Source organism: Semicossyphus pulcher, unplaced genomic scaffold (genome assembly GCF_022749685.1).
Source record: "Semicossyphus pulcher isolate SPU_LCO1_2020_fin unplaced genomic scaffold, fSemPul1.0.p SCAF_3, whole genome shotgun sequence".
In the NCBI taxonomy this organism is placed as follows: Eukaryota; Metazoa; Chordata; class Actinopteri; order Labriformes; family Labridae; genus Semicossyphus; species Semicossyphus pulcher.
The window spans coordinates 13,607,621-13,633,460 of NW_027211704.1; the positions used below are offsets into that span (position 1 = coordinate 13,607,621).

Genomic DNA, 25,840 nt, shown 5'->3' on the forward strand with positions numbered 1-25,840 from the left:
TCACTTCTGTCTTTTATTTTCTGTACAAACAGAGGACATTTTTGTATAAACTGTACAATCTTTCCAACATGCTGAGACAAAAAGAATGTCATTAACAGAAGAAGTATGTAAAGAAGTAAATTCACCGTGCCTATGTACAATTTATAAATTATATTGTTCACTATCTTGATACCCCCGTTACAGTTTATTTTTCCTATTGTCTTTAACCATTATGGCAAGAGGGGCAATCATGTATCACACATGGAGTGGAATCATTAAAAGGAGAACCTTCCTATTTTATGCCAATTCACTTGTCATAGTTGAAGCAGATGTAGAAGACCTACACCTAAAAAAAAGGAATCATCTTCTGGCCAAAATGTTGAATCATTTGAGCTTAAGAGTAAAGAGTCATTCCAATTCAGTGAAGCGAGCAAACATGGCTTTGCGCACTGCGTCTTTGTACGTGTCTGAAGAAGAGAGGGTGTAGTTGGTGCCTTTCGTGCCAAGTCCAGCTCCCTTTGTTCTCAACTGGGCCTGAGGAGGAAAACCACAAGCTTGAGTACTTGAAGGGATATAAGCACGTATGTATGCTGATGGGTGAGGGATACACGCAGACACAACCAGGTAGCTGTTGTAAATACCTCTATTGGTGTAGTGATGCCTTGCTGGTTACGACCGAGACCTTTGCCCTCCTTCCAGCCCATCGCCTGCAGCATTTTGTTCCCAATATTGTCGCTGTTAAGGCCGTCTTTAGTGGGCTGTTCATAGTTACTGCACAGAAAAATAGGGACATTTTAATAATTTAAACACAACTAAAAACACAACTATTAACTACTTGAGCCCTACAAAGAGTGGGAAACAGATTTTCCAAAAATCAAATTATTTAAAAATAAGTTTCTTACATGACGGGTGCTGGTTGGTTAAATTTCTTCTTCTTGGGCGCAGGGGGTTCAGGGATGCCGTATTTTTCTCTCCTCTCGGCTGCCCTGTCTCTATATTTCAACTGTTGCAGACAAATGAAAACATTTTTACTTTAAATTCAGTCACCTTGACAAAAGGTAATGATATCACTGACTAGCAACTGGGTGATTCTGCATTGCCCCAAACCTCGGTCTCTTTTCTCTCCAGCTCTTCCAGCTCTGCCTCAGTCATTCTGGATCTGCGGTGAACCTCCAGGTTTTTCTAGAAGAACCAGCGACAACGTAAATACCTCATTCACTCTGTCTTATGTTTTTTTGATTGACACTTTGGACTGTAAGTATTAAGGATTAAAGACAGTATATGTGATGATACCTTGTGGAGGTCAGAGAGTTGCTGATGTCGAATCAGACCCTCTTTGTTGGGAAACTGTCTCCTACACAGCAAGCAGGCCATCTTTGTCCAGTCTGTCATCTTGTCCTGGATTCCGTCACCACCATCAGGCTCTGCTACACCCTCCTCAGGGTCACTGTCTCCACTGTAGGCTGCTACAAGGCCAAGCTAACCACACCATGGATAAACAAAGGTAGGTGAAAAAAACCCCAATATAATACTATTAAAATGGTTTTGACAAAAATTACTATTAGCCCCCTAAAGTAGAAAACTCTCACCTTAGAAGAGTTGGCTGAGCTGGTTGGTGGCTCCTCCTCTGGACCCCTCAGCACCTCTGGCATGAGTCTTTCAAGACCTCCTGCCTGCTAAATAAATAAATAAATATCAAATGATCAGTCCATTTTGGACTTTAAAGATATATTCTCAAACTTTTTCATTTAAATAAATGTCTGTTAAGTCTCTATCGACAAATGAGGTAACACAATGGTGATTGAGCCTATGGCCCACTGATGAAGGCCTTTGCATTTGCAGTACTATGAACTGTAGCAACTTAAAAAAAAAATCACAAGCGGCGCCCAGTTAGTGACGTGTTTTCCATCACCCAGCAGTGGTTGGTCTGCCAGAGAGGGTAGGCGGAGCTAAGCGGCTGCTTTTCCGGTCTCTGCAAGTGTTGCGAGTAAACAGTAATCTACTATGGCTGAACAAATAAAGAACGACTACAGATACAACTTCAAAAATACGTGAAAATCCAAAGAAAAAGAAACAAATTCGACGCTCAGATGAAGGCAAACAGTCTAAAAAGGAAAGCGACCGTCAGTGAGGAAAATCAAAAATTACAACCGGAGCCGACCGTGGACGTCACACATGTGACACTGTCTGGATATCTGGGAAGTGTGCTCCTGCAATTACTGTTTATCGCCATATGTGCCGCCAAAGAAAACAAAACTGAGATCTTCGAGATTATGACTTTTAGTCTGATGCTTACACTTTGTCTGACAGTGAACCTTTACCTTCTTTTCAAACAGTATGAAGCCAGCATCAGCAGCGGCGGCCTCCTTCCTCTCTTCTTGACTAATAGGTTGAAAGCTACTCTTGAAGTTCTCTTTCTGCTTGTTGAGAGTTTTAGCCCATCGTTCCATGTCTTTAGCGATCTGAAAGAATCCAACAGATTTGAAAATAAGATTAAAAAAAATAAATTATAAAAAGAGGTTACATGTGTGACAAACAATATTCACAGTTGTATCAAATCACCATACCTGCTGGGCAGTCTTGCTTTTGGGCTTTTCCTTCTTTTCTTTGCCTTCTTTATGTTCTTTGCCCCCTGCTTGCATGTTATCACTTTGTCCAGCTGCTGCGTCGGTTGAGGCTGGCACGTATGACTGCTTCTCACTGTCCCAGTACAGATACTGCTGGGTCTGAGAGTTGTAGTAATACTGGAAAGACATAAAAAAAATGTACACCATAAACACAATGCATTCACCTGTGACTCTCGGGGCAGACACATGGAGGCTGTGCTGTACTTACATGGGTGTTTGGGTCATAGTAGAGGCCAGTTTGGGGGTCATAATAGTAGCCAGAGGACTCATCATACTGATAGGTGGATGTATCAGGAACACCTGTCAAATATGAAACATGACATTATTAATGAATCATTAATTAAATCAATATGTGGTATAACACAGCTTCCTTGTTAAATCTGTGATCAGTAATGCATCTTGAAAAACAAAAAGTTCTTGTACACTTGAACTGAGAAACAACAAGTGTAAGCAGATTTTATCATGCACCAAAAACACCCCTTTAGTTAGCCATATTACTGCATTATTGATGAACCAACCAGTCCTAATTTTCACTGGCATTCCCACTGAAATTCCTCATTAAGCCAAAGGCAGACTTCTTTTGAACTCACCAGTTTTAAGCTCTTTTAACTAAGCTTCAGCAATAATAAATGCATGATTCGTGTATTGGGTCAGCCAAAGTCTACTCATGGCACACTTGTTTTTAAAGTAAACTCGGTAAATCAGTTTGTGCCTCATTTGCTAATCATCAAATATACAAGAGAGGAACAGCAAATCCCTCTTAAAGTGCAGGCTGAATCAGAGCCTCCAGGAAACACTGTACTGTAACAAACATGGCAGTGACCTCAAGAGGATTCCCTCTTTGTGCACATCACACTTCAACAGGAGAGGCTTTAAGGGATCTTGTGTGCTCATACCGGCGCTGGTGTCAGCTGTCTGTTGTGAGGCTGCTAGAGTACCCGCAGCGGTAACCGTGGCAGCAGCTATAGTGGCAACAGGCACGGAGGCAGCGTCAAGGCTCGACAGATGTCCCGCGTGGGATTTAGCCTCCAATTGCTGGGCAAGTGGCAAACCCTGCATTTAAGTGTAATGGTTATTTAGAGGTTGTTACTTTATGTATTTTAAAAAAATGTTACAATCGTGTAAATAAGGCATTAACTATTTGTTTAAGTTACCTGAACAGCAGGCTGCACAATCATATGGGGCTGGTAGACTTGTGCCCCCTGTGAGATGACTACTCCAGCTGCAGTTGGAACAATCTTTACACCCGGGGCCGCTGAAAATAGAAAAGGTAAAGCTCTGTGAGAAGTCAGATTACACATTTAAAACTGAGCAGAGAGCCCTCATTGCTTCTAAAAGCAAGGATCGTGTACTTTACTATTGCTGTTTGTTGCAACTACAACCTCAGTATGCACAAACATAAGAATAGCCTGTAATCTCAGCTGCATAAAATAATCAAAATGTGATAGTAAACTTACATTACACAATAAATGTTCACTTACAAGAAGAACATCTATATACTGTGTGAAAACATCTCATACCTCCTAGAATCCCATTTCCCTGAGAGGTGCTGGCCCCCGCTCCTTGATGGTAGTAAGCCTGGTACTCCTGTTGAGAAAGCAAACACTGATTTACTACATCATGTAAGTCAGATACTATTCAAATGAAGATGAGATATCAGTATAGTATTTCCAACATTGTTGTAATATACACTGTGGGTACAGCCTAAAGTCTTAACTAATGTAACTGTAAATTTAATACAGAAGAATAAACAAATGAAATATGTTGTTGTGTGTTGCTGCCACTAGATGTTACTAGATTCTCTTTTTACAGAATGCATCTCTAAACAAAACCAATTGAAAGACATCAGAAACGATACGCCGTCATTCTCACAGTGTTTCCTTCATTCGTTCCACTAACCTGAGACATCGGCGTGTAGCCCTCTTGCAGGTAGCTGTACTCCGACATTCCATCTGAGCTCTGCTGTGGCTGACATAACAAAACAAAGCATTGGTTATGAGCCTGTTCAATTCACACAGAGAGGATTGATAACAAGATGTTGTTAGAAAATGGGCCTACCTGACTTGATGACCACTGAGCTGCTGCAATGGCTGTGCTGGCCACAGAGAAGGCACTGACGCGGTTCCCGTCAGGTAGTAAAAGGTCCCTAAAAGCAAGAAAAAATATGCAACGTGTTTAAGTTTAATGTGGCTACCTTTATCTTTTTATTGAAGCTTTTAAAATATCACAAAAACAAGGAAGACTATGGGCTGTAATACTCACTTTCTAGCACTCTTGGCATAATCGACTCCAATAGTTTTACCATCCAGTTTTAGAGGCGGCTGCAGCCCCTGTAAGATGGTTAGCAGCTGGGAGGCCTCCTATTAAAACAAGTCATATTAGATAAAAGGTGACACAAAGGCATTAATGAGGTGACAAATGCATCAAGGAAAAGGTTAAAGACAAGATGTAAGAGTTATTAGAATCCACTGTTATTTGCATCATTTGGTATCTCTTCCGAGTAACTGTTTATCTCCACATGTTGAAAGAAAGCTTTACCAGAGGAGAGGATAGCTGTACGAAGGCAAAGCCTCTGTTCTGGCCTGTCTGCTTGTCCTTGATTAGGCGAATGTTGTTAGAGGAAAGATTAGCATATGGTGACAGGGCTGTCATGATGGCTTCCACGGTGGTGAGTGGAGCAATATTTCTCAGGATGATTGCTGAACAAGACAAAAGAAAAAAAAATCAATATTTAAAGAACCTATCATTGATAAGGATATTTTTTAAATTTAAAATAAAATGTTTCGATAAAAGAAAAGTTCTCACTGTCGCCATAGAAATCTGCAGTGGGTTGAGTTTCAGAGGCTCCAGGATTATTGCTGGTTTCACTGTCTGTTGAGAGAATAACAGAAAGGTAAGAGGTGCATTAACATAACCTTGTTAAAACCGGAATAAGGTATATTGTGATGTGTCTGTAAAACTGGTTTACAATATCAGATATCTTATATCACAACCTATTCCATAAGCTCCATCGTGTTTAGTGTTTTCTAAATGCTCTAAATGTGTTTTCTAACTTTGTAGCGTCAGGTAGCAAGGACTAAATGAATGCTTTTTCCCATCTATGCACGTTTCCTACATCAGAGTGAAACAACACAACACAAACTTTGTGTTGTATCCCAGCAGCCCGGATGTCTGCAGTCAGTGGCCTCTTGTTGATTTAACTACTTACCAGCTTTGGCTGCTCCACACCTGAAGCACTTCAGCCTCCTCCGGAAATTGTACAGGCCACACTGCAAGTAACCGTTCACATCATTTTTATTATACACCTACTTAACCCCTGAACAGTGCTGCCTCAGAAAACAGGCATTCTATATTGGTGCAGCATACCATACTTACCTGAGACACAACCTAACCTTTACCACTTAACCAACCGCAGTGTACTACAAAATATGCTTACAGCACTGCAATAGTTGTAACTTAAAGGCCTTAATGTGTGTGCGGGGTGTTCTGTAAAAGCATTGTTTTGATAATGTGGCCATGAAACCAAATCAGATCATTAACTTACAGTGTTGCAGAGCCAGTCTTCATACTTGTTTCTGGGGTGACTGTAGTGCATGTCCACGGTTTTGCCTTGGATGGTCAGTCGTTTCTGAAAGAGGACAACAGAAATTACTCAAATGTTTCTGGCAGGCTTCGATCTCATCAATAGAGCAAGCAGTGTTGGAAGGGAGAGATGGGGGCGAGGGAACCCCCAACAGATAGCCTTTGTGTTAAAGACAAGACAGGTACATGATGTATATGTGAGCATGATGTATGGAGGGTTCTTTAGGTGTTTGGGACCCGAGTGCCCAGGCTGAGCTGGAGCAAAGTGTATAGTGTGACCCTAACACACATTTTTGAAAGCTTTAAAAGAAAACAAACAAAGAAACCAAAAAAAGGAAGATTTAAAAACAAAAAAAAAGCTAATTAGGGGGAAAGCTAAAAAGGGAAAGTCTGAGCTTACACTCAGCTCTGAAATATCATGGATAATGCCTCTATCAGCAATGTATTCATAATCTTATATGCAGATTCCTTAATGAGATGACCCCACAATATAAGTCAAATCTGCAGCTTTGATGCTACTGCCATAACAATTAACTAAACAACACATTTGTTAAGTAAATCAGGAATATAATCACACAATTGAAATCTTTTTTCTCAGTAGCATACAGTCCATGATGTTTTAAAGATCTGTGGGGTTTTCCACACTACTTATTCATTTCACTTTGGTTGCCTTTTGGGTAATTATATTTTTTCAGATCCCCAAGATTAAAACTAGACTTGGCGATTGTGAAGCAACCTGATTGGTCTCCATCCATCGGGTAGCATCTTGCAAGTGATAAAAGTCCACGAAGGCGAAACCACGGCTTATACCTAGAGACAGCATTCAAATATAGACGGGAGGCGTGTTAGTTAAGAGTCCATGGGCATATTATTCAAACTCTTCCACAAACTGCTTCATGACCCAGGCCCTGTTTGGTAAACAGTGGGCCACTCCTGAGGAGTTTTACCATAGCAAAAGCTGACGTTTTGAACCACACTTAAAAACATAGTGTGTCTGCCAAATTAATTACTTAAAACTGTTATTACTGCTCATACTTACCTTAAAAAGATCCACAGTTGACTGAAATGATAAGCCTTAAATCAGCATTTTAAATTGTTTTATACAATTCTTTCCTAGCTGCTATGGGAAAATGGGTCTGAACGGAAGCAGATTGGCCCTATGGTCAAAGACTGGGGGAAGGTCGGGATCCGTCATGTATCAGGTTCTCACCTGTTTTCTTCTTCATCAGCCTGACATCGACTGGCTGCGGCCCCTCCAGTTGGTCAATGGCAAAACAAATCTGTATAACAAAAAGCATATGGGATTTTATGTTATGATTCAAAATCCAAACCCTTTTAAAATATATTACATTTTTAAAGAATGAGTGGAACATACACTCAGAATCATCATAAAAACAAAAGAAGAAAGAAAACTTACATCATCTTCAGTGACATGAGGAGACAGACCCCAGAGCATGATGGTCTTGCTCTTCTTCTCATCCCCAGGCTCCCTTCTGTAGTCCTGCTCTGGGTAGTCGCCATCAGAGTGATAACCGTCTTCAGATCTATCACTGTTGCGACGTTTTCTTTCTCTTTGCTGTAAAACAAACAGATTTGTCCATCAGTTACGAGTGAATGTCATCGAATAACAAAACATTTTTTACTTACATTACAAAATCTTTGTAAGACACTAAATATAAGAGATACTACCTCTGGGCTGTCTCTTGATCCCCTTCGATCCCCTTCAAAGCGATCAGTGCGTCTCTCTTCACCCCAGCGGCGCATGTTGTGGTCACGCTCCGGGTCCCTCTCTCTTCTGTCACGCCATTCTGATTCATCACGGGGCTGGTCAGAGCCATACCGACCGCTACGTTCTGTGCGACTAATCCTATTCAAGAGGACAGAGAAAGGCAAAGTGAAACATCAGCAGAACTTCCAAAGAACTGCAATTGCATTATATTCCTGATATGATTCAAATACTATCGTATCAACAAGCTCTACGTCTCAAGCAAGGTGAATCAAAGATTTACACTGAGATACTTCATGGCATTTGTTGCTTGTATCATCAGCATCATAGAGAAGTTTTAATAACACTTAATGTTACTGGTATGATTACAGAAAATTAACACTTAACACAAAATTATTTGATCTGTCAATTCATGTGATACAAGTAGAAAACAGACTGATTCGCTGTGCTGCAAAGCAACCAAAAAGTGTGTCAATAGAAACAGTCTTACAGTTATTTTGTTATATTATTAAGTTAAATACATTTAAGTATTCTAGCTTTTTGGAAGGAGGTATGTAATATGATATTTCAAATAGGGTCAGTAATTCTACCTCCCCAACTCAAAGTGTTTATTCTGGGGTTGTATCCAACCAATCCTCATATAATAGAACAATGTAAAAGCACTCATAGATAAGTTCTTTTGCAAGCAAAATGCTTGATAGCTCTTGCCTGGAAAAGTATGAGCAGGCCTAGTATTGGTCACTGGCTTAAGGAAATGTCATCTTGCCTTACAATGGAAAAGATAATGTATATGGTTATGGGTAAACAAGACACTTTCAAGCTAACGAGGGGAACTATCAACTATGATTTGTGTACATGTGGGGTGGTGGCACCAGATCACTAATTGGCTTGTGGCACTGTGTTTCATCCAAATTACGTCCCATAAGGTGTTTTATTCTATTGGATCAGACTGCTGTAAAAATGTACTTTTATTTATTCTATGCTGTACTGATTCTCTGTTGTTTTGTTTTAGATATATATATATATATTTTTTTTAATTTTTATGTTATCTATGTTATTTGTTTAATGTTGTTTCCGTCGTTTGTCTTTTTCTGATGTAATTTCTAAAACCAATAAACATATTGTTAAAAAAAACAGTCAGCCACTCCTACCATGGCGTATGTCGCTCACGTTAGCGCTTAACGTTTCTTACCTTTTATCGGCTCCCATGTCTTCTTCCTGCGCACACTCGACGTCTACAGGACCAAAAAGAAGAGTTTCACACGATTGAAGCAGTTTGGTGTGCTTCATGTTTAATGACATGCTCAAACACAGATCATTAAAAAGTAACCGTTAAACTATTCAAATTATTTACATCGATAAATATTAGCTCAAGAAACGCTGAACCATAACACGGGCTCAGTCTTACATTAGCAAACAGACATGACTTCTGTCTAAACGAACAACGACAACGGGGAGCAATGAGGTTTTATCGGTTTCCAGTCTAAATGTTCAGTAACTCACCAGTGCAGTTTGTTTACAATGTTGTAATCCACTAGAAGTTTTTCGGAATTATAATTAAGAAATTGTGTGCAAGAAAATTCATCTCACGTCCAAGGACTTTCCACAACACTACGACACCTTCTTCGTCCCAAGATGCATTGGTGTATGACGCAGTGCATTATGGGAAGAGAGAACATTTTGCCCCGGATTTACCTCACAGGCAGCCTACAGTCGTAGGCTCTTTGACTTTGACACAGTGATTCTGGTTAGATTGATATTAAATAGGGCTGGGATTTTGTCCACGGCTAGATTGCGGTATGGTCACAGAGCTCACTGTTAGCCCATGCTACAGGGGAAGGCAAACCTGAACATAATTTGATGCAAATACCATAGTGAAAAGAGTAACCTGAAAGGCTAAACTTTGGGGTAAATTTGTTATCGGGTTTCACATCCACCATTTTACTAGTTATATAGCTATTGAGCCTGCCATATACACCAATCAGCCACAACATTATGACCACTGTCAGGGGTTGTGAATAGCATTGATTATGTCGTTACAATGTCGCCTGTCGGTGGGTGTGATATGTTAGGCAGCAACTGAACTTCTTGTCCTCGAAGTTGATGTGTTGGAAGCAGGAAAAATGGGCAAGTGTAAGGATGTGAGCGACTTTGACAAGGGCCAAATTGTGATGGCTAGACGACTGGGTCAGAGCGTCTCCAAAACTGCAACTCTCGTGGGGTGTTCCCGGTCTGCAGTGGTCAGTGCCTACCGAGAGTGGTCCAAGGAAGAAAAACCGATGAAGGAGCGACAGGGTGATGAGCAGCCAAGGCTCATTGATGCACGTGGGGAGTGAAGGCTGGCCCGTGTGGTCCGACCCAACTTCGCTACAGTAGCTCAAATTGCTGAAAAAGTGAATGCTGTTTCTCATAGAAAGGTGTCAGAACGCAGTGCATCGCAGTTTGTTGCGTATGGGGCTGCTTAGCCGCAGACCTGTCAGGGGGCCCACGCTGACCCCTGTTCACCACTGAAAGCGCCTACAGGGCACGTGAGCATCAGAACTGGACCACGGAGCAATGGTAGAAGGTGGCCTGGTTTGATGGATCAAGTTTTCTTTTGCATCATGCGGATAGCTGGGTGCGTGTGCGTCGCTTAACTGGGGAAAACGTGACGCCAGGATGCATTATGGGATGAAGGCAAGCTGGCGGAGGCAGTGTGATGCTTTGGGCAATGTTCTGCAGGGTAACCTTGGGTCCTGCCACTCATATAGATGTTTCCCTGACAAGTACCACCTACCTAAACATTGTTGCAGACCAAGTGAAACCCTTCAAGGAAACAGTATTTCCTAATGGCAGTGGCCTCTTTCAGCAGGATAATGCGTCCTGCCACACTGCAAAAATGGTTCAGGAATGGTTTGAGGAACACAACAACGAGATCAAGGTGTTGACTTGGCCTCCAAATTGCCCAATCTCAATCTATGTGAGCATCTGTGGCATGTGCTGGACAAACAAGTCTGATCCATAAAGGCCTCACCTCCCAACTTACAGAACCAAATATCTGCTGCTAACGTCTTGGTACCAGATAACTCGGCACACCTTCAGAGGTCTGTGGTTCATGCTTTGACAGATCAGAGCTGTTTTTGCAGTAAAAGCGGGGCCTTCACAATATTAGGCAGGTGACCATAATGTTATGGCTGATTGGTGTATATTTAAGTGTTTTGTAATGGTATAATAAAAAAAGTACAAATATTTTGTTAATTTCAGATTTTCTTCCAGTACATTATAATGCGTAATAAATTCCACAAAGCAACATAATCTACAGAACTGCTGAATCCTTACTAAATAAAGATTTGCTTTTGATAGTGTCGCTCCTCTCAGGCCAATTTCAATTCCTGTTTCTAATTTCAAACTAGTTTCAAGTCCTTTCTTGTCACATGCACCAAGATGTGAGGGAAGCAGGCATTTGCAATGTAATTCTGTATACTAAGGCTCTATCCAGTGAATGAGAATAAATCCTAGAATGAGGCAGAATTTCACATGGAGTGAATAATGTTTTATACAGGAAGAAATACTCTCATCCTATTGTCGGGGGAATTATTTTTACCTATGCTTAATACTATATGACGTGTAATATATGCAAATAACTTGCATAATGTTCTTCCTTTGTCATAGTGAAAGTAGCATGTGTCAGTTAACAGTATGCACATAAACCCATTTCATATATGTGGAATTCATAAAATAAATATTTCCATTTCATTTTCATTCCAGCATTCATAACAATGCATGTAGGCTTTTAATGTAGGCTATATCACAACCCTTCAATAGACCTGTATTATATACTATTAGATGTCCTGCTCGTGCACCTTTGTGTGTTTATTTTCAACACGTTTTTCTTTGGCTCTTTTTCTTTATTTCCATCTTAATCTAAAACTAACTTCTATGGGTGAGAATATTGAGAGCTTCTGAGCAGCAGTTTGCTTCTATGTGTAACATACCTGGTCATTTTAGCTCAATATCGGACCAAGAGAAGGTACAACATGAAACAAAGTCATTGTTTATCATTTAATACAGTATTCAAATCCTGAAACATCACCCAACAGTTCACTGTACAAGCAGGTGCTTAACAAAGATGACTACACAATAACTTGTTCAACTTGGCACACAAGAATGTTCTCCCTTCATAAATCTCTGATGTGGTAATGACACTGTATACAACACAGATGGTCAACAGGTTGTGCTGATATCAGGTTCATAATTGAGCTCCAGCATATGTTTAGAAACAAATATTTATGCAGGTTATTTTTGTTTTGTAACATTGATTACGCTTGAGTCAATGACAACCAGGACAAACCCACATATCCCTTACAAATGCATCATGAGAGAAAACAACACCAAACTTAGCCATGTAATATAAAAATGGTCCACGTGGTCCCAAAAAAAGGAGGGTGGAGTCCATCACACAATTGTCAAAAATTCAGGGCAGGGGATGGGCAGGTAGCTCTAGGGTGCTATCACTTTCCATGATGTGTTCTAAGTCAATGTCTCTCCTTTTGTCACCTGTAAAAAGATGTAGTAGTTATCTCAATTTTATATATATTTATATAATATGTTGAAATACAAAAGGCATTTGGAATGTTAAAATTACAATGAACTTACTCTCGCCTCAATGTATTCAATCCTCCTTTCCAAAGCTGTCAGCTTCTCATTGAGGGTGGCCAAGCGGGATCGACACGACATATCTGAGTGGGTTGAATTGTAGCAGACGTTATGTTATAGTAAACAGTTAGCCTATGACATTTTAATTTAAAGGGCTTGTCGATACTGTCAATTACAACAACATTCGTGTCAATAAAAAAACATCACAGTAACTCATATCCAGTGTTGCCAGATTGGGCGATTGGGCTTCTTTTGATTACCCTGGGCTGGGGAAAATAGCGTTGGGCTGGTAGATGAATTTTGGGCTGCTTCTGTCAACATTTGGCAGGGTTTTGAACGCCAAACAAGTTGTCATTTTATGATCAAAAACAAAGATTTTGTTGTTTCCACTCACTCCTTGTTTGCCCATTCGAGTGACGCGAGTTGTATTTATTTGTATGAAAAAGGGAGGACATATTTACTTTGACATCATTATCATGGCATATTCATTTATTTATATTTGTTATTTATTTATGTTTGATTTTGGCAGTTTAATTCCCTTCATCAACCTGTCGTTTTCAAAGAAGTTGGATTTTGGTTTGTTTGTTTTATTGTTGCTCACATTTCATGGCAGTATTTGATCATTTTATTGTGCTTTCGTCACAGTGCCAGGGGTGCATTTCGAAATTTGTGTATTTGGTATAAGTGCTCCCTTTTTGGGTTGCGATAGCATATTATTTAACGAAGTATTTAACATTTAATCTTTGGTTATTTGATGCAGATATGAAGCGTTGTATGTTTATGATCTGTTTTCTACCTACGTAATGGTTTTAAATGGGTTTCAGGCAAGGTCATGATATAGGCAGGTTTTTTATTGAATTGGGCTGGAAGCTGTCAGTCTAATCTGGCAAAACTGCTCATATCTATTGCTGGGAGAGCATCATTAAATTTCAAGGGGTTTTGCTGCTGAGCTTGATGACAGCCGAGCAGACCAGCGTTAGCAGTAGCTGTGGGCTAACAGCTATTAGCATCCTGAACACTTGCATCCAGCGGTCATTCAATGCAATGTTTGACACTTTTTAGGCGGCTAACATTAGCTTACAAGCGAAACAACATTTAAGTGAACTTAACAATAAGCTGGCATAGCACTTCTCCGAGGAAAAATAAGCAACCTCCCAGCTAACGATAACGCTAAATGCTAACTGGGAGTGGCCATTTAAATCATCAACATCAATGCTAGCTCTACTAGCTAGCTTGATCTAGCATCTACAGAAGATACATATCTACTGATCCTACCCGTAAAATTGGTTGTTAACAACTTACCAAATGAGTTGAGGAAGTCGGCGATTTTTTTTATGCTGCTCGTGATAACCTCAATATACTCTCGATTCGCCCAGTCTTGGTGAATCTCTCTTTGCACTGGATCTTCCTGGCCAGCCATTTTGGATGAGTTGCAGCTCGGCGTAGCGTTCAATCGAGGATAATAGCCACCCTCTGGTCATCCAGGAAGAACAGAGTTGACGGGCATAGTACAGCTCTTCCTGTGTTATCTATGGGTTATTGCTAATACGTTACAAGTCAAAAACTAATTTTAATACTAGTTGCGCATTAACATTTTACAATAATGCCAAATACGTAAAATGGTTAAAGATCCAGAGAGGAGTTTTTCACTGATTATGAAACAGACTGAAATTAATTCTGATTACTCTATATGACTTACAAAAACAAATCAGACCATCAGCGACAAGACTGATAATTATTTTAAATGTCTGAAACTGCTGGTGGGGGTTAGGTGTCAGATGAAGCGATTAACTGTAGGCTGCCTTTGTTTACATTTTCCAGGGCAAACATTTAAAGTTATAAATATGACCGTTAAAAGAAAGCAGGGTGAGATTTTTTGTTAAAAACCACCACTTAAAGATATAGTCGCAAATATTTACTTTTAAATAATTGTCGTTTCTATCTATTCTGAGTCACTATCTATTGCCGAATGAGGTAACACAATGGTGATTGAGCCTACGGCCCACTGATGAAAACCTTTGCATTTGCAGTATTACGGACTGGGTGTCTGTGGCGAATTTTGCAGAAAAAATCACAAGCGGGGCTCTGGGTTTTCTGTAATCTCAATGTACAGACACGCATACTAAACAGACTTACTAAACTTAAAAACAAAGACAGGTTAGACTCTAAAAACTAAATCTAAAACTACTACAGACCTAGACAGGTCTAAACAAATATAGAAAAGATGACTACAGAAATAACTTCAAAAATAAGTGAAAAACGAAAGAAAAAGAAACAAATTCGACCCTCAGGTGAAGGTGAAGCGACTGTCAACGAGGAAAATCAAGAGTTACAACTGTGAGGTGCCGCCAAATAGAGCAAAACTGAGATCTTCGAGATTATCACTTCAAGCATGTACAGGACCAAATCAGCAAAGAGATACGAGGTAAGGTTTTGTCCACAGGGGTCGCCAAAATGGACCCAACCAAAGTTCCCATGGGAGCTTTAATAATGGTTAGATTGATATTCAGGTAATTTAGCTAGTGGATTGACAAAATTTTGGGACGATGTACAGAAGCCACCGCTGTGTAATTTACTATAGAGACGATGTATAAAAGAGCTAGTTTGAGTTAGTAAACATAGACCAGCCACGTGTTCTTCAAGGATTTTAGAATACGTCATTTTTTGCACCCAAGGTACTTGATAATTCACCACTCACCACGTCTGACTGGCGGAAATGTATATCAAGCTACATTGGTAATCAATAGGACAGGCCAAAGATGTGACCCTTATTTTCTCTGATATTGTTCATGCAATGTTCTTATACATTGTTGTTTATGCATTGTAGCATTAAACAAAGGACAGCAGCACTTTATTTGACATTTAATGTGTATTTCTCATCTTTAATTCCATCCAATATATTTGTGATACAAGTTTTACACAGTGGAAGAGTCAGGCATTTACATCATCATCAGAAACTCCTCTCCCAAAAACTGGTTTCAAGGAGTGTCTTCATTAAGTAAAAAGGCTGAACAACCAGTGTGCAGTAGAGATATCACAAACTTGGGAGTGTTGCCATTAACTTGAACTGGAGGGTTGAAATGCATGATAAAATTCAAAGAAAAACAGATGTGTACTGATAATCTGTTTGTCCAGGCTGTCATAACTGATGTTCTCTACAGCCACCCAGAGCCTGTTGTTACACTTTACTCGACCCTCTTAAGTAGATATTTAATATCGGCCTCAATGTCAGCTGTGAGGAAATTTCTGCTGTAGCGCTTGTACAAGTCCCCATCAGGACCGACCAGGAACTTCTCAAAGTTCCAGGAGACGTCATTCCTACGGACAGGACTCCAAATGATGGACTTTGGATCAGTCATAAGAGCCATGGCATCATCAGAGGGAAATGGGAGCTGGTCCTTCAGATAGACAAACAAGGGGTGGGCATCTTTTCCATTCACATCCACTTTCTCAAGGAGCTGGAACTTTGGCTCAAAGCCATTTCCTGGACGGACGTACTTGAGAGAGTTTAGGATTTCATCATTCTTGCAGTTCTCCTGTTATAAAACAGTGCATTATGGAAGGGGTGTTAAATGCTGAATCATTGAAGAAAATGGATTACAATTCACTTGAGGTTTTAATTTAAACTCACAAACTAAGGCCAGAGCATTTTCTGCAGTTCTTTAACTAATTTGTAGGTAGCCTACCACTGTTTAACTCATTTGAATTATTTCCTTTTTCATACTTGAGAATTTCCTACTTACAAATTATTTTGCAGATTCATATTTACACATGAAATGTATAGTTGAATTCTTAAAAATGAGGCACTGTTATATAACTACCAAACTGTAGTTTAAGGAGTTAAAATTAGCTACACCTGTAACGACAAACTGACAAAAGCTTCTTAATCATTAACTCATTAGTAGTAGGGTAATACCATCTGAAAGGGGCCACTGTTAACATAGGTATCTATTACATTGAAATGTTAATTTTTCCCCCCTCACATCAATTCATATTTTGTTTAGTGCTGACCGAAAGGCACAACAGACCTACATTTGAGCTGTTTAAGATCCTAAGACATATCCAATATATTATATGAATTATATCCTCACATGGATAAAACAAAAGTTGCATTTGCCAGCCACTTTCAACACACATGGCCTACGCCTACCTGATGTCCAAACTGATTGCAGGGCACACCCAGAATAACGAGTCCCTTGGCGGAGTACCGACTGTGGAGCTCGTTCATCTGAGTGTAGTCCCTGGTTGTTGTTCCTCAAAGAGACGCCACATTTTCAATGAGAACTACTTTCCCTTTCAGAGCAGAGAAACTGACGGTTTCTCCAGACAGCAGCTTAGCTGTCAGGTCGTAAAACTTTTTCACTGTCCCAGCCATTCTCACGAACTCCGGATGAACTTCTCAGACAAGTTGTTGACTTCGATAAAAAAGAAAATTCAGTTTCTCTTTATTCAAACGGTCCAATGTCAACAAGTCCAGCCCTCATTATATTTACGGGGCGGGCCATATATGTAACAACTCTCAAGGCTTCACCTTTCAAGTCAATTAATATTTTCTCTCTTTTCTCGTAAATAAATTCAATCTAACATATACATAAGCGTGTTCTTAGTTGTCAATGCGTTTTTTTTTGTTGTTTTTTTACTTAGACTTACATTAAGGAAGTAGCTTGCACTGCACGGTTACATATTAATTATTAGCCAAATATGGTAACTAGCTGAATCTGTGTTTTTTTAATGATCAATTACTCTTGTTTTTTATTACCATACACATTTAAGTGCATCAGTTATGTTTTACTGACTCAAATTTAGATTCAAAATAAATAAAAACATTAAAACGGTGTCCTTTATGGGCGTCTCAATATTGTGGGCTACCGGATGCAAAAATTGTCAGTTACCGAATATTTATCAAATGACCTTATCAAAATTAATTATACACAAATACATTACTTGTAAATCAGAACTATAAAAATGTGTTTGACAGGGGTTGTGTTTCCTACTGAGACTTAACAAGTTTATTTGTCACAAATTCCACCCCTGTTGGTCGGCATAAATGGTACTTTCCAGGAAGTGCTGTGCATGTGCATCCTCAGTCCAGCAATTTCTTGATCTAAGTTCAGCAATGGACAATTTCCACTAAAAACCACATTAATATTTTCAAAAGAATGTTAGACTGTGGCAAGAAATACAAGTGTTAGAGGGAAGCGAACTAAATAACGGTTGGCTTGTCGTGTTAGTCAGCATGTCAGACTGGGTCATTCTGTGTGTCATTGGCCTGTTGTTGAGTCTTATAACGGTAGCTAGTTTCTTTGTGTATTCTGGACTTCTGACAGACATCATCGTTTGGACAGGCGCTCCTCCCATAAAGAAGATTACATTCGCCTACAAATTTCAACAAGGACCGTACAAATACTGTGGACAACTTTTTAAGGAGTCCCACAGTATTAGACCAAAGCTGCCATGTATTGGAATATTTTATGATGACCCAAAAGAGGTAAACAATTACACACGCCATTCAACATCCATTACACGACAGCTTTCATTTGCCCATGTTATTCAGCACTTTACTCAGTGTTTTAGTTAAACAATTAGGCAGATTTTACCATGTAAACTAGGTCATATAATCGTCCAGTAGATGGCGGTAGTGCCATTCTCTTAAAGTTGGTGAAGTGGTCGAAGAGGGATTCCTTATTTCTTAACACCAGTCAACACTTAATGGTTTAAATGGTTGTATTTATCCAATTTAAATTTTTCCTTTACAATGAATACTTAATGTAGTAATATGTCATTTGGGGCAGGTTTTCACATTCATGCTCCTTTTTAAAATTTTCTCAGACTTTTACAGAGAAAAATTGGCACTGACTGAATTGTTTTGTGTGTTTTTCCCCTTGAGCAACATCTGTGCACATCTGGCCAGGGGTGTGGTGTGTTTGTTGGTTCAGATGTCACAAAATATTATCCAAGTGCATTTGAGGATTCATTTTAGATCCTAAGATAAGGACTCCAACCAGAGCTTAACTTAAGGTATATGGGACTCCAAAATGTTCAATTTTTCATTCATACATCACAAAATATTGAAGTACTGATTTAATCTTGGTCACTTTGCAGTTCTGTAAACATCAAGGATCAAAATTTGAATGCTTAAAAACACTTATGTGAATGTCACTAATGCTGCAAAAAACTCAACAATTAGTTGTTTGGACTTTCTTCCTACATTCCCAGTCATTCCCTGTGTGAACTCAACCATCCCCTAAATCTCAGTGTCCATAAGCAGCAGGATCTAATATCTGCTGGATATGTTTTGAAGATACCTAATCCTGCAAACTGTCTGGGGTCTCCATAATCCTGTGGTGCTGGTTCCCACATTTTAAAACACAAGTCCAGCAGGAGTTGTTTTTTCAACAGGCTCTGCCCAAACAGAACAAGAAGGAATGAAGCAGGGAGTAGCATCGTGAAATGTTAAGGCAGTGTAGTTTGATGCAGTGTGTGTAGGTTCAGGTTACAAGGGTGGAAAACTGGGCTGCCAGATTTGATCTTAGTAACTTTCTTCTGCTATATTTAAAGTAGGGATGCACAATATTGTTTTGTTTTTTCAGATATATTTGCAGATATTTTCCTACCCCTTTCTGCCAATTGCCGATTTTGATGCCAATATATTTGGCACGTTTTTTTCCACCTAATTGCAGAGAACAATAAGTCTCTCCTGTAGTGGAATTGATATCATGCCTACTCTTATTGTAGTGGCCCACTGGCAGATGCAGACATAACATAATACAGTGCCTTTTAAAATGTACACATTCACTGGGCAATTAAAGAAAAGTACTTAAACTTAGGTTGTGTACAAAATGCCAGATTTATTTGTTTGTAACATTTTCTTTCAAATGAAACTGTGATATTCATACAACTTAGACAGGCTTGTATGATGCTCTCCCTGAGACAATGCTGACAACAGCCACAACTAGGGCAAATTTGACCGATTGCACAGAATAAATACATAAAATGAAATCAACCTTGCTGTCTGTTTCGGGAACTTGTCTTACTGAAAAACTGTCATACCGCAGACATCTTGCACCCTTCTTCACGCTTGATAGAAGAGGCGTGGTGCAGGCACACTCGCACTGAGTTAATATCGTAGCATTACGTCAAGCTTTTGTAGGGAATCATCCAACATTCAAGCATAATGAAAGCATTGTTTTATCAGTGGGAAATATCGGCAGAAAAATGACATATCTGACGATGCCGTGACGATGTAGTGTTTTGATCTAATATGATTATACAGACAGGTGTTTCTGCTTCAGTGTAACTCCACTGATATAAATGGCATGGACACAATAATAGAAGCATCTGTCAGTATAACAATTAGCATGTTAAAATGACCATAACATTTCAGTTTAACATTAACAGTTTCAACAAAAACAATATCTCAAAAGCTACAAGGAGTTAAATCAAATGCTTGGTATCATTGAATTGGAAACATTTAGATAATATATGCGTTGAATCAGTGCAAATATGATATTTAGCATGAGAAATGAATGTTAAACTTATTTTTGTGATTTTTTTTAAACCTTTGTCTACCATTTAAGGCATGATAAATATTCAACCCTGGCAAACCTGGCATTTTGCCGCGTAGCCTACATGTAGAACAAAGTTAGATATCAGGATCTCTAGCTGATTGAAAGTATCAGTCTGAGTGATTGCCCATTTCTTCTGATTCCTTCCTCCCCTATTACATCCACTTATTGTAGAAGAGATATTCTATATGGAAGCACCAATACAACCAGACATTGCCGAGCTATCCATGTTGGGGCATTTAGTCAGCCTTACTGTGATATTTCCTCTGTCTGATCTAATTTGCAACCGTTCTCTGTCTCTGGAATACGCTATCTATCATCCTCAGGGTCTCTTTTCAGCAGTATTGACTTAAGTGGTCCTGCTTAAACCTGCCGCAGCCCCATGCGCAGCGACCTGATGGAATGTACCCAGAGTTCAGCGGGTGGACTCTTCCCAGCTCCCGCTTCAAAACCCTTTTTGTTGTGCTCATCCTCTTTTTTTTTTTTTTTTTTTTTCCCAAGCCGGCAATTAAGCGAGCCGTGGGTCCTCGTTCCTCTGCGCAGTCACAGCCAAGTCCTGATCTAAGTTAAAATAATTGGCGTAATGATCTCAGCTCATTAGCCTCCCAGCCTCAGGATGCCATTCAGTCCCGGCGGCAGGAGTGCTCTCACATAGGAGGACTGGTGTTTGGTGTCTACATGGTGAGAGACTGTTCATTGATATTTGCAGTGAGAAAGACTTTCAGAAAGTGCTGCTGACAGAGGAGGAGTGTCAGCGCGGCTACTCTCGTCCTCTGTTCTTGCTTTCTCTCACTTTTACCTCCTTTAATCACTTCCTCTGGAGAAACAAAAGACCTCAACGAGGACTTAAGTTGGTTCACAGATGGTTGCCATGGATACAGGGCCGGAGCAGCTCTCTGTGTTCCTTCAAACGGCTAACAAAAATTCACGGCCCCCACTCGTACAACCTCCTCTCCTCCAGCAGTCTCTTCAGTGCTACAAAGGCAGGAGGGGTTTCTGACCCAGTGTGCTCACTTCACCTCTACCCTGCAGCTCTCTCCTGCTCCTCCTCCTCTCCCCATATGGGTGCAACTTTTTTTCTATCAGAGGGGGGGTTACAAGGGTCTGTCAAACTTGATATTCCAAGTAGGAAGCAATCGGGGTCAGAAGTTGCCGTCCTTGTGACACAGATTGTCTTAATACAAAGCTCGATGACAAGCGGACTGGTGGTGAGATGACACGTGTCTCCCCGTCTTCAGGGACCCATGTTCAGGTCATAATATGATGAAAGCTGTGGGCACGGAGGCTGCAGGAGGAGCTGGTCAGGACATTTATATCACTAGTCTTTGTAGTCAATGATGAAATAGTAGAAACATCTTTCCAGTACTTGCCCTCTGTGAAGGTCAGTGTAAAACATTTGAAATGCAAGTCCAACTAATCCAAGAGCGAATTTGTCTTTGCGGGCAAAAATAGTTTGCTTTTCTTTCCCTCAATCGAGCTGATGTGCAGCAGAGACACGACTCCTTCACTTGAATCTGGGAAGCTTTTTGCTTCAGATGAGCTGTCAGTGTATTGGAGACACATCAAAAGACACACACACTTGTGTCTTGATGAGTCCAGAGAGGCAAAACAAAGCTTATGGACAGAGGCTTGTGCTTTTGGCTGCCGTTCTTTGTTCTGGACTCCCTGCATGGAGCCCTGTGATGATTAATAAATCTGCTCGGCTCAGACTTCCCACTGCGAGCCCCCAAAACATCCAAAGTGTCAGAAATATCCGCGTGTGTAAAATGTTTTGGAAATTGTTCTTGTGGTGCTCGCAAAAAGGTCGTAGAAGCAATTAGAAGATATTTAAAGTCAGGAGTTTGATGTGTTATCGCTCAGTGTGGCTGAAAACAGACTCTTCTGACTGCGCTACTATTAATGTGAAGTGATTAAAGGATTTTTTTATTCAACTGATCATCTCTTTATCTGTCAGGCCTTCTAACCTTCATAAGCGCCACTGAGCATCCAAAGCATTAAGGTACTACGCTTACTGTATATCGTTTCGACAACAATGCAAACTCAAGGGAGAAAAGACGGCATCCAAAAAGCAATAACTTACACTAGATGTGTTTTGACAGACCTACTTCTGTTTATGCGTTTATAGTCAATCTTAACGTCAGGAGAGAACAATGCACATAATACAGGCTCGGAAACTGCTCTCAAGTTGCTGAATGCAGTGTTAAACCCGAAACTTGACATTAACTAAAGATTCTCCACCTGGAGGAGCAGAGCAGGAAACTGAAAGTAGTTTTTTTTCTGTATAACATGACATTTTTGAAATATATTATAAATATGACTCATGTAAGATCTTTTTTCCTGAAGTAAAGGGCTGCAAGTAACCGTTGTTTCATTATTCTTTTAAAGAGGCCTGTTTACATCATCTTTTTTTTTTTGCCTGACAAGCAGTCATAAACCCAAGTGTATTCAGTTTACAGTAGGACTGGGACAGAATATCGACATGGCAATATATCGTCATCCTGACCTGTGCAATACAGTTATCGATATGCTGACGCCAAATATCAATATTTTAATTTACCAACATACGGCTCTCTAAACAGATTCCCCTGTGATTTTGACTCCCCGTGCCACTACTCCATGACTCACGGTGGCGCTTACGAGATGAACGAGGGTAACGTGAACGGGAATGAATTAGCCGAAGAAGAAGTTAATCAGATATAGTGATGTAGCATTATACAGTTTGTATAATTTTCTTTGTTTCTTTCCAGTATATGAATTGTCACAGAATCCCTGTATGTGATATTATTGTTACCGTGGGCCTCCTATCGTATCGTGAGTTACCCTGTGATTCCCAACCCTAGTTAACAGTGACGTAAACAGCCAATCTTTTATTGGAGAAGCTGCAACCAGATAATCTTTGACATTTGATGCTTGAAAATATCTCAAACTTGTTAATCTATTATTAGAATTCAAAATATAACGCTCAGTCTACAAGGTAAGACTAAAGTTTTGTTTTGTTTTTGGGAATATTTTTTTATTTAATTACTTTTTCAATATGGAAAAAACGTATTCCCTATAAAACAATGTCAATGATACATGTACACATTCATATACATAAGAATACACAGACATACGAGGGCCGTTTAAGTGGACTGATACACTATTTTAATAACAATATCCCAAATAAGATAATCTGCTAACAAATACATCTCTGTATTATCTTATTACACTCTGGCTATATATGTGTGTATATAGGTCTATAATCCATGTTAGGGATTCACGATATTGGATTTTTTGCCGATATCCGATAGGTCGATATTTTACAACTCATTAAGCCGATTATCGATAGCGATAGCGATATTTTTTTCCCACACACCTAATTGCAGAGATCATCAACTCTCTTCTGTATTGGAATTTGCGTACAGTATAATGGTGATACTCTTATCACATTTGTTACAACGGTCGGGGTGACGGGTCTTGAGATGGTTAATCAAGTTTGCAGTGTTGAAAGACTTTGCCTTGGCTCCTCCTCGCATCACCGAAGCTGAGCAGTCATTGCAAACAGCAGTTTGGCTATCTATTTCGGACACTTTGAAAAACTTCCACACCACGGACATTTTGGCTTCTAACTCTCTCATGCTGCAGGTAGACACACGTGACGTCATCACGCTGCGCCGCGCAGGTCTTCTTCGCGGCGGGGACATTGCGCCGAGGTCGGGCATTTGATCAAGTATGCAGCAGCCCATTATTTTATCGATTAATTATATCGGCGGATATCGGCATGTTGGTTAATTTTTAAGCCAATATCGGCCGATAATGTGCCGATAATATCCCTGATCCATGTTGTTATATTTTGTCATGAATATGTTCTATGTTTAGCATAAAGGGGCGTGAACCTACACGTCTTTGTGCCATTATGTGTTGTTAATGACAGTGACCTTGTATTCTTGATAAGGGCAGCCATTGCAGACTTTTCCTATCTTGCTGCATTTCTGTTTGTTTAAAACTTTGAATGTGTTGTTGTGAGAGAAAAAAAAATAAGCTGAGTAAACAGTGCATGGTGAACCCCTCCACTCTCCCCATGCATGGCTGGCCTTGCGTGTTGAGGAGTGAAGGAGAAAATAGGCATCCTCAGACACGCTGGCTGTGCTTGAAGCGTAGCATTGATAGGTTTATGAACAAATTGGACCATTCCAGCTTATTTATCACATGAGCCTTTAGTGGTGCTCAGCTCAGCACAGTGGGGAGAAAATCCTGCATGTCCCAGGAGTATTCATTTGTAAGGAGTGTCTCCCTTTTCTTCTTTTTTTTTTAATGTGCACTGGTGCGCTCAGAGTGGAGGAAGGAGCAATTATTGCTGCGTTGCCAAATGCTCCAATTAGACTCCAATTGAGGAGCATATTTCCTCTTTAAATATGGCACCTGGTTGACATCAGACGAGGTAACTTTTTAGGCTTACATCTCATTATTTTGGGAATCATTTTTCTCTTAGGCTCGAGTGTTTGTGACTCAGCAGTCCCCAGAGACAGGGACTTGTTGGTGGTAGTTGGCAGAGTTTTCCCACTTTTTCAGGGAGATTGACTGGCATGAGGACAGGATGATGTATATTTTTGTGCATCACTTCCTGCACACCTGCAAGCATTATTTTCATGTTCTGAAATAGCCAGATAACAATTGAGTGCAATTATCTGTGAGTGTTGTCATATTGGAGGCTCTATATCATTATTTGGCCTAATGAGGAAAACAAAGGTCGATCTATGTGTTTTTTTTAGCTTTTTAACTACCTCTGTGTCTATATTGTTTGTATGTTCTCTTTTAACAATCTGTATTCGCTTGTCCCTTGTATCCTCGTCTCTAGGTGCCCGGGCCGCAGTGTCGCTGCGCTGTCGGCAGTATTCTGAGCGAGGGAGAAAACAAGGCGGACGAGGAGCTTCTGAAGAGCTACGAGGCATCAGGCTTTAATGTCTTTTCTTTTCCTGAAGTGACACACATGGTCACGACCGTGTTCCCCCACAGGACGTTCCTCTCAACCCTGCTGGGAACGAGAAGAGTTTACCCACGGCTGGAGAACTACATCAAGGTATGATGTCATTTGGACTCTTTGATTTGTTGTTATTATAATTGCAAGAAAAGGCAAATGCTTCATTTAGGAAAATAGGATATAATGAGACATATGATAGCTATAAACAGGAAATACAGTACAGTTTTACGCAAACACACTGTTTACATAACTAATACCTGCATGTATGGACAGGTGTTATCTTTCCAGCTGTGTTTTTAAAGGAGCAGTTTGCGCCTGGAAAAAGCCACTGTCAGTCAAAGCTGGTGTTCTCTGTAATCGATAGAAGCAATAATATTTGAAATTGGTGCCATAGCTGTGGAGAAAGTTGTACAAACAGCTTGTGGTTTCGCCCGTTCTACATTTCTACAACACCCAGCGTGCATTGCGCCCCTCCCTCTGAAAGGACCGGCCCAGCGAGAGACACCGGAGTGAAATTCTAACGTTGTCCGATCAAGGACATTGATTGCTGCAGGCAATGGCTCAGAGCGGTACAGAATCCGAAATACGACGAGAATATACCGGTGGATCATCTAAAAAATCTTCAGCTCTGCAGTCTACATTTCAAACCCGGACGATTTTGAGCGAGACATGACATCTATGCTGGCGTCCTAGATTGAGGAAGTGTAGTTTAGCGAGCTCCCTGGCCTCCGCCAGATGACTCGTTTAACGTAGTCTGGCGGAGGTT

At 40.2% G+C, this 25,840-nt stretch overlaps 4 protein-coding genes across 5 annotated transcripts in view; 1 reads left to right on the forward strand and 3 right to left on the reverse strand.

Moving 5' to 3' along the window:
• On the reverse strand, nucleotides 1–9,543 carry LOC138605386 (RNA-binding protein 5-like). 2 transcript variants are annotated; one of them, XM_069677595.1, is made up of 25 exons: nucleotides 9,418–9,543; nucleotides 9,107–9,149; nucleotides 7,878–8,055; nucleotides 7,606–7,764; nucleotides 7,399–7,468; nucleotides 6,925–6,998; nucleotides 6,151–6,234; nucleotides 5,815–5,875; nucleotides 5,412–5,477; nucleotides 5,145–5,305; nucleotides 4,869–4,966; nucleotides 4,665–4,752; nucleotides 4,506–4,574; nucleotides 4,127–4,193; nucleotides 3,761–3,861; nucleotides 3,503–3,659; nucleotides 2,815–2,906; nucleotides 2,547–2,723; nucleotides 2,301–2,441; nucleotides 1,569–1,652; nucleotides 1,273–1,458; nucleotides 1,087–1,161; nucleotides 882–982; nucleotides 621–750; nucleotides 1–513 (listed from the first exon to the last, which is right to left on the reverse strand). In XM_069677595.1, the coding sequence occupies exons 2-25, from the start codon at nucleotides 9,121–9,123 to the stop codon at nucleotides 388–390; spliced, it is 2,562 nt and encodes an 853-aa protein (XP_069533696.1). In that variant the 5' UTR covers nucleotides 9,124–9,149; nucleotides 9,418–9,543; the 3' UTR covers nucleotides 1–387. The 2 variants fall into 2 exon arrangements, with proteins under 2 accessions (XP_069533696.1, XP_069533695.1); XM_069677594.1 differs by having other exon boundaries at nucleotides 1,569–1,655.
• Nucleotides 9,544–11,941: 2,398 nt separating this feature from the next.
• brk1 (BRICK1 subunit of SCAR/WAVE actin nucleating complex) lies at nucleotides 11,942–14,016 on the reverse strand. The gene is made up of 3 exons (XM_069678344.1): nucleotides 13,852–14,016; nucleotides 12,550–12,632; nucleotides 11,942–12,450 (listed from the first exon to the last, which is right to left on the reverse strand). The coding sequence occupies exons 1-3, from the start codon at nucleotides 13,967–13,969 to the stop codon at nucleotides 12,424–12,426; spliced, it is 228 nt and encodes a 75-aa protein (XP_069534445.1). The 5' UTR covers nucleotides 13,970–14,016; the 3' UTR covers nucleotides 11,942–12,423.
• Nucleotides 14,017–15,409: 1,393 nt separating this feature from the next.
• On the reverse strand, nucleotides 15,410–17,020 carry gpx1a (glutathione peroxidase 1a). Its single transcript, XM_069677648.1, has 2 exons — nucleotides 16,700–17,020; nucleotides 15,410–16,085 (listed from the first exon to the last, which is right to left on the reverse strand). The coding sequence occupies exons 1-2, from the start codon at nucleotides 16,922–16,924 to the stop codon at nucleotides 15,735–15,737; spliced, it is 576 nt and encodes a 191-aa protein (XP_069533749.1). The 5' UTR covers nucleotides 16,925–17,020; the 3' UTR covers nucleotides 15,410–15,734.
• A 685-nt stretch (nucleotides 17,021–17,705) lies between these two features.
• Nucleotides 17,706–25,840, forward strand: part of LOC138606347 (testis-expressed protein 264) — a 42,807-nt gene continuing 34,672 nt past the window's right edge. Inside the window, exons 1-2 of the mRNA XM_069678810.1 lie at nucleotides 17,706–18,037; nucleotides 24,952–25,173. Of these exons, the coding sequence (XP_069534911.1) occupies nucleotides 17,786–18,037; nucleotides 24,952–25,173 (474 nt within the window). The 5' untranslated portion in view covers nucleotides 17,706–17,785. The remainder of the gene's footprint in view (nucleotides 18,038–24,951; nucleotides 25,174–25,840) is intronic.

Excerpts from the sequence above, each read along its gene's own strand:
- LOC138605386 (XM_069677594.1), bottom strand. Across the intron at positions 2,442-2,546 it reads AAAGCAAGACTGCCCAGCAG|ATCGCTAAAGACATGGAACG; the intron begins GTATGGTGATTT and ends GGATTCTTTCAG. Across the intron at positions 1,162-1,272 it reads AACTCTCTGACCTCCACAAG|AAAAACCTGGAGGTTCACCG; the intron begins GTATCATCACAT and ends TGGTTCTTCTAG.
- brk1 (XM_069678344.1), bottom strand. The coding sequence starts at position 13,969 with ATGGCTGGCCAGGAAGATCCAGTGCAAAGAGAGATTCACCAAGACTGG. Across the intron at positions 12,633-13,851 it reads CGACTTCCTCAACTCATTTG|ATATGTCGTGTCGATCCCGC; the intron begins GTAAGTTGTTAA and ends CAACCCACTCAG. Across the intron at positions 12,451-12,549 it reads TTGAATACATTGAGGCGAGA|GTGACAAAAGGAGAGACATT; the intron begins GTAAGTTCATTG and ends ATCTTTTTACAG.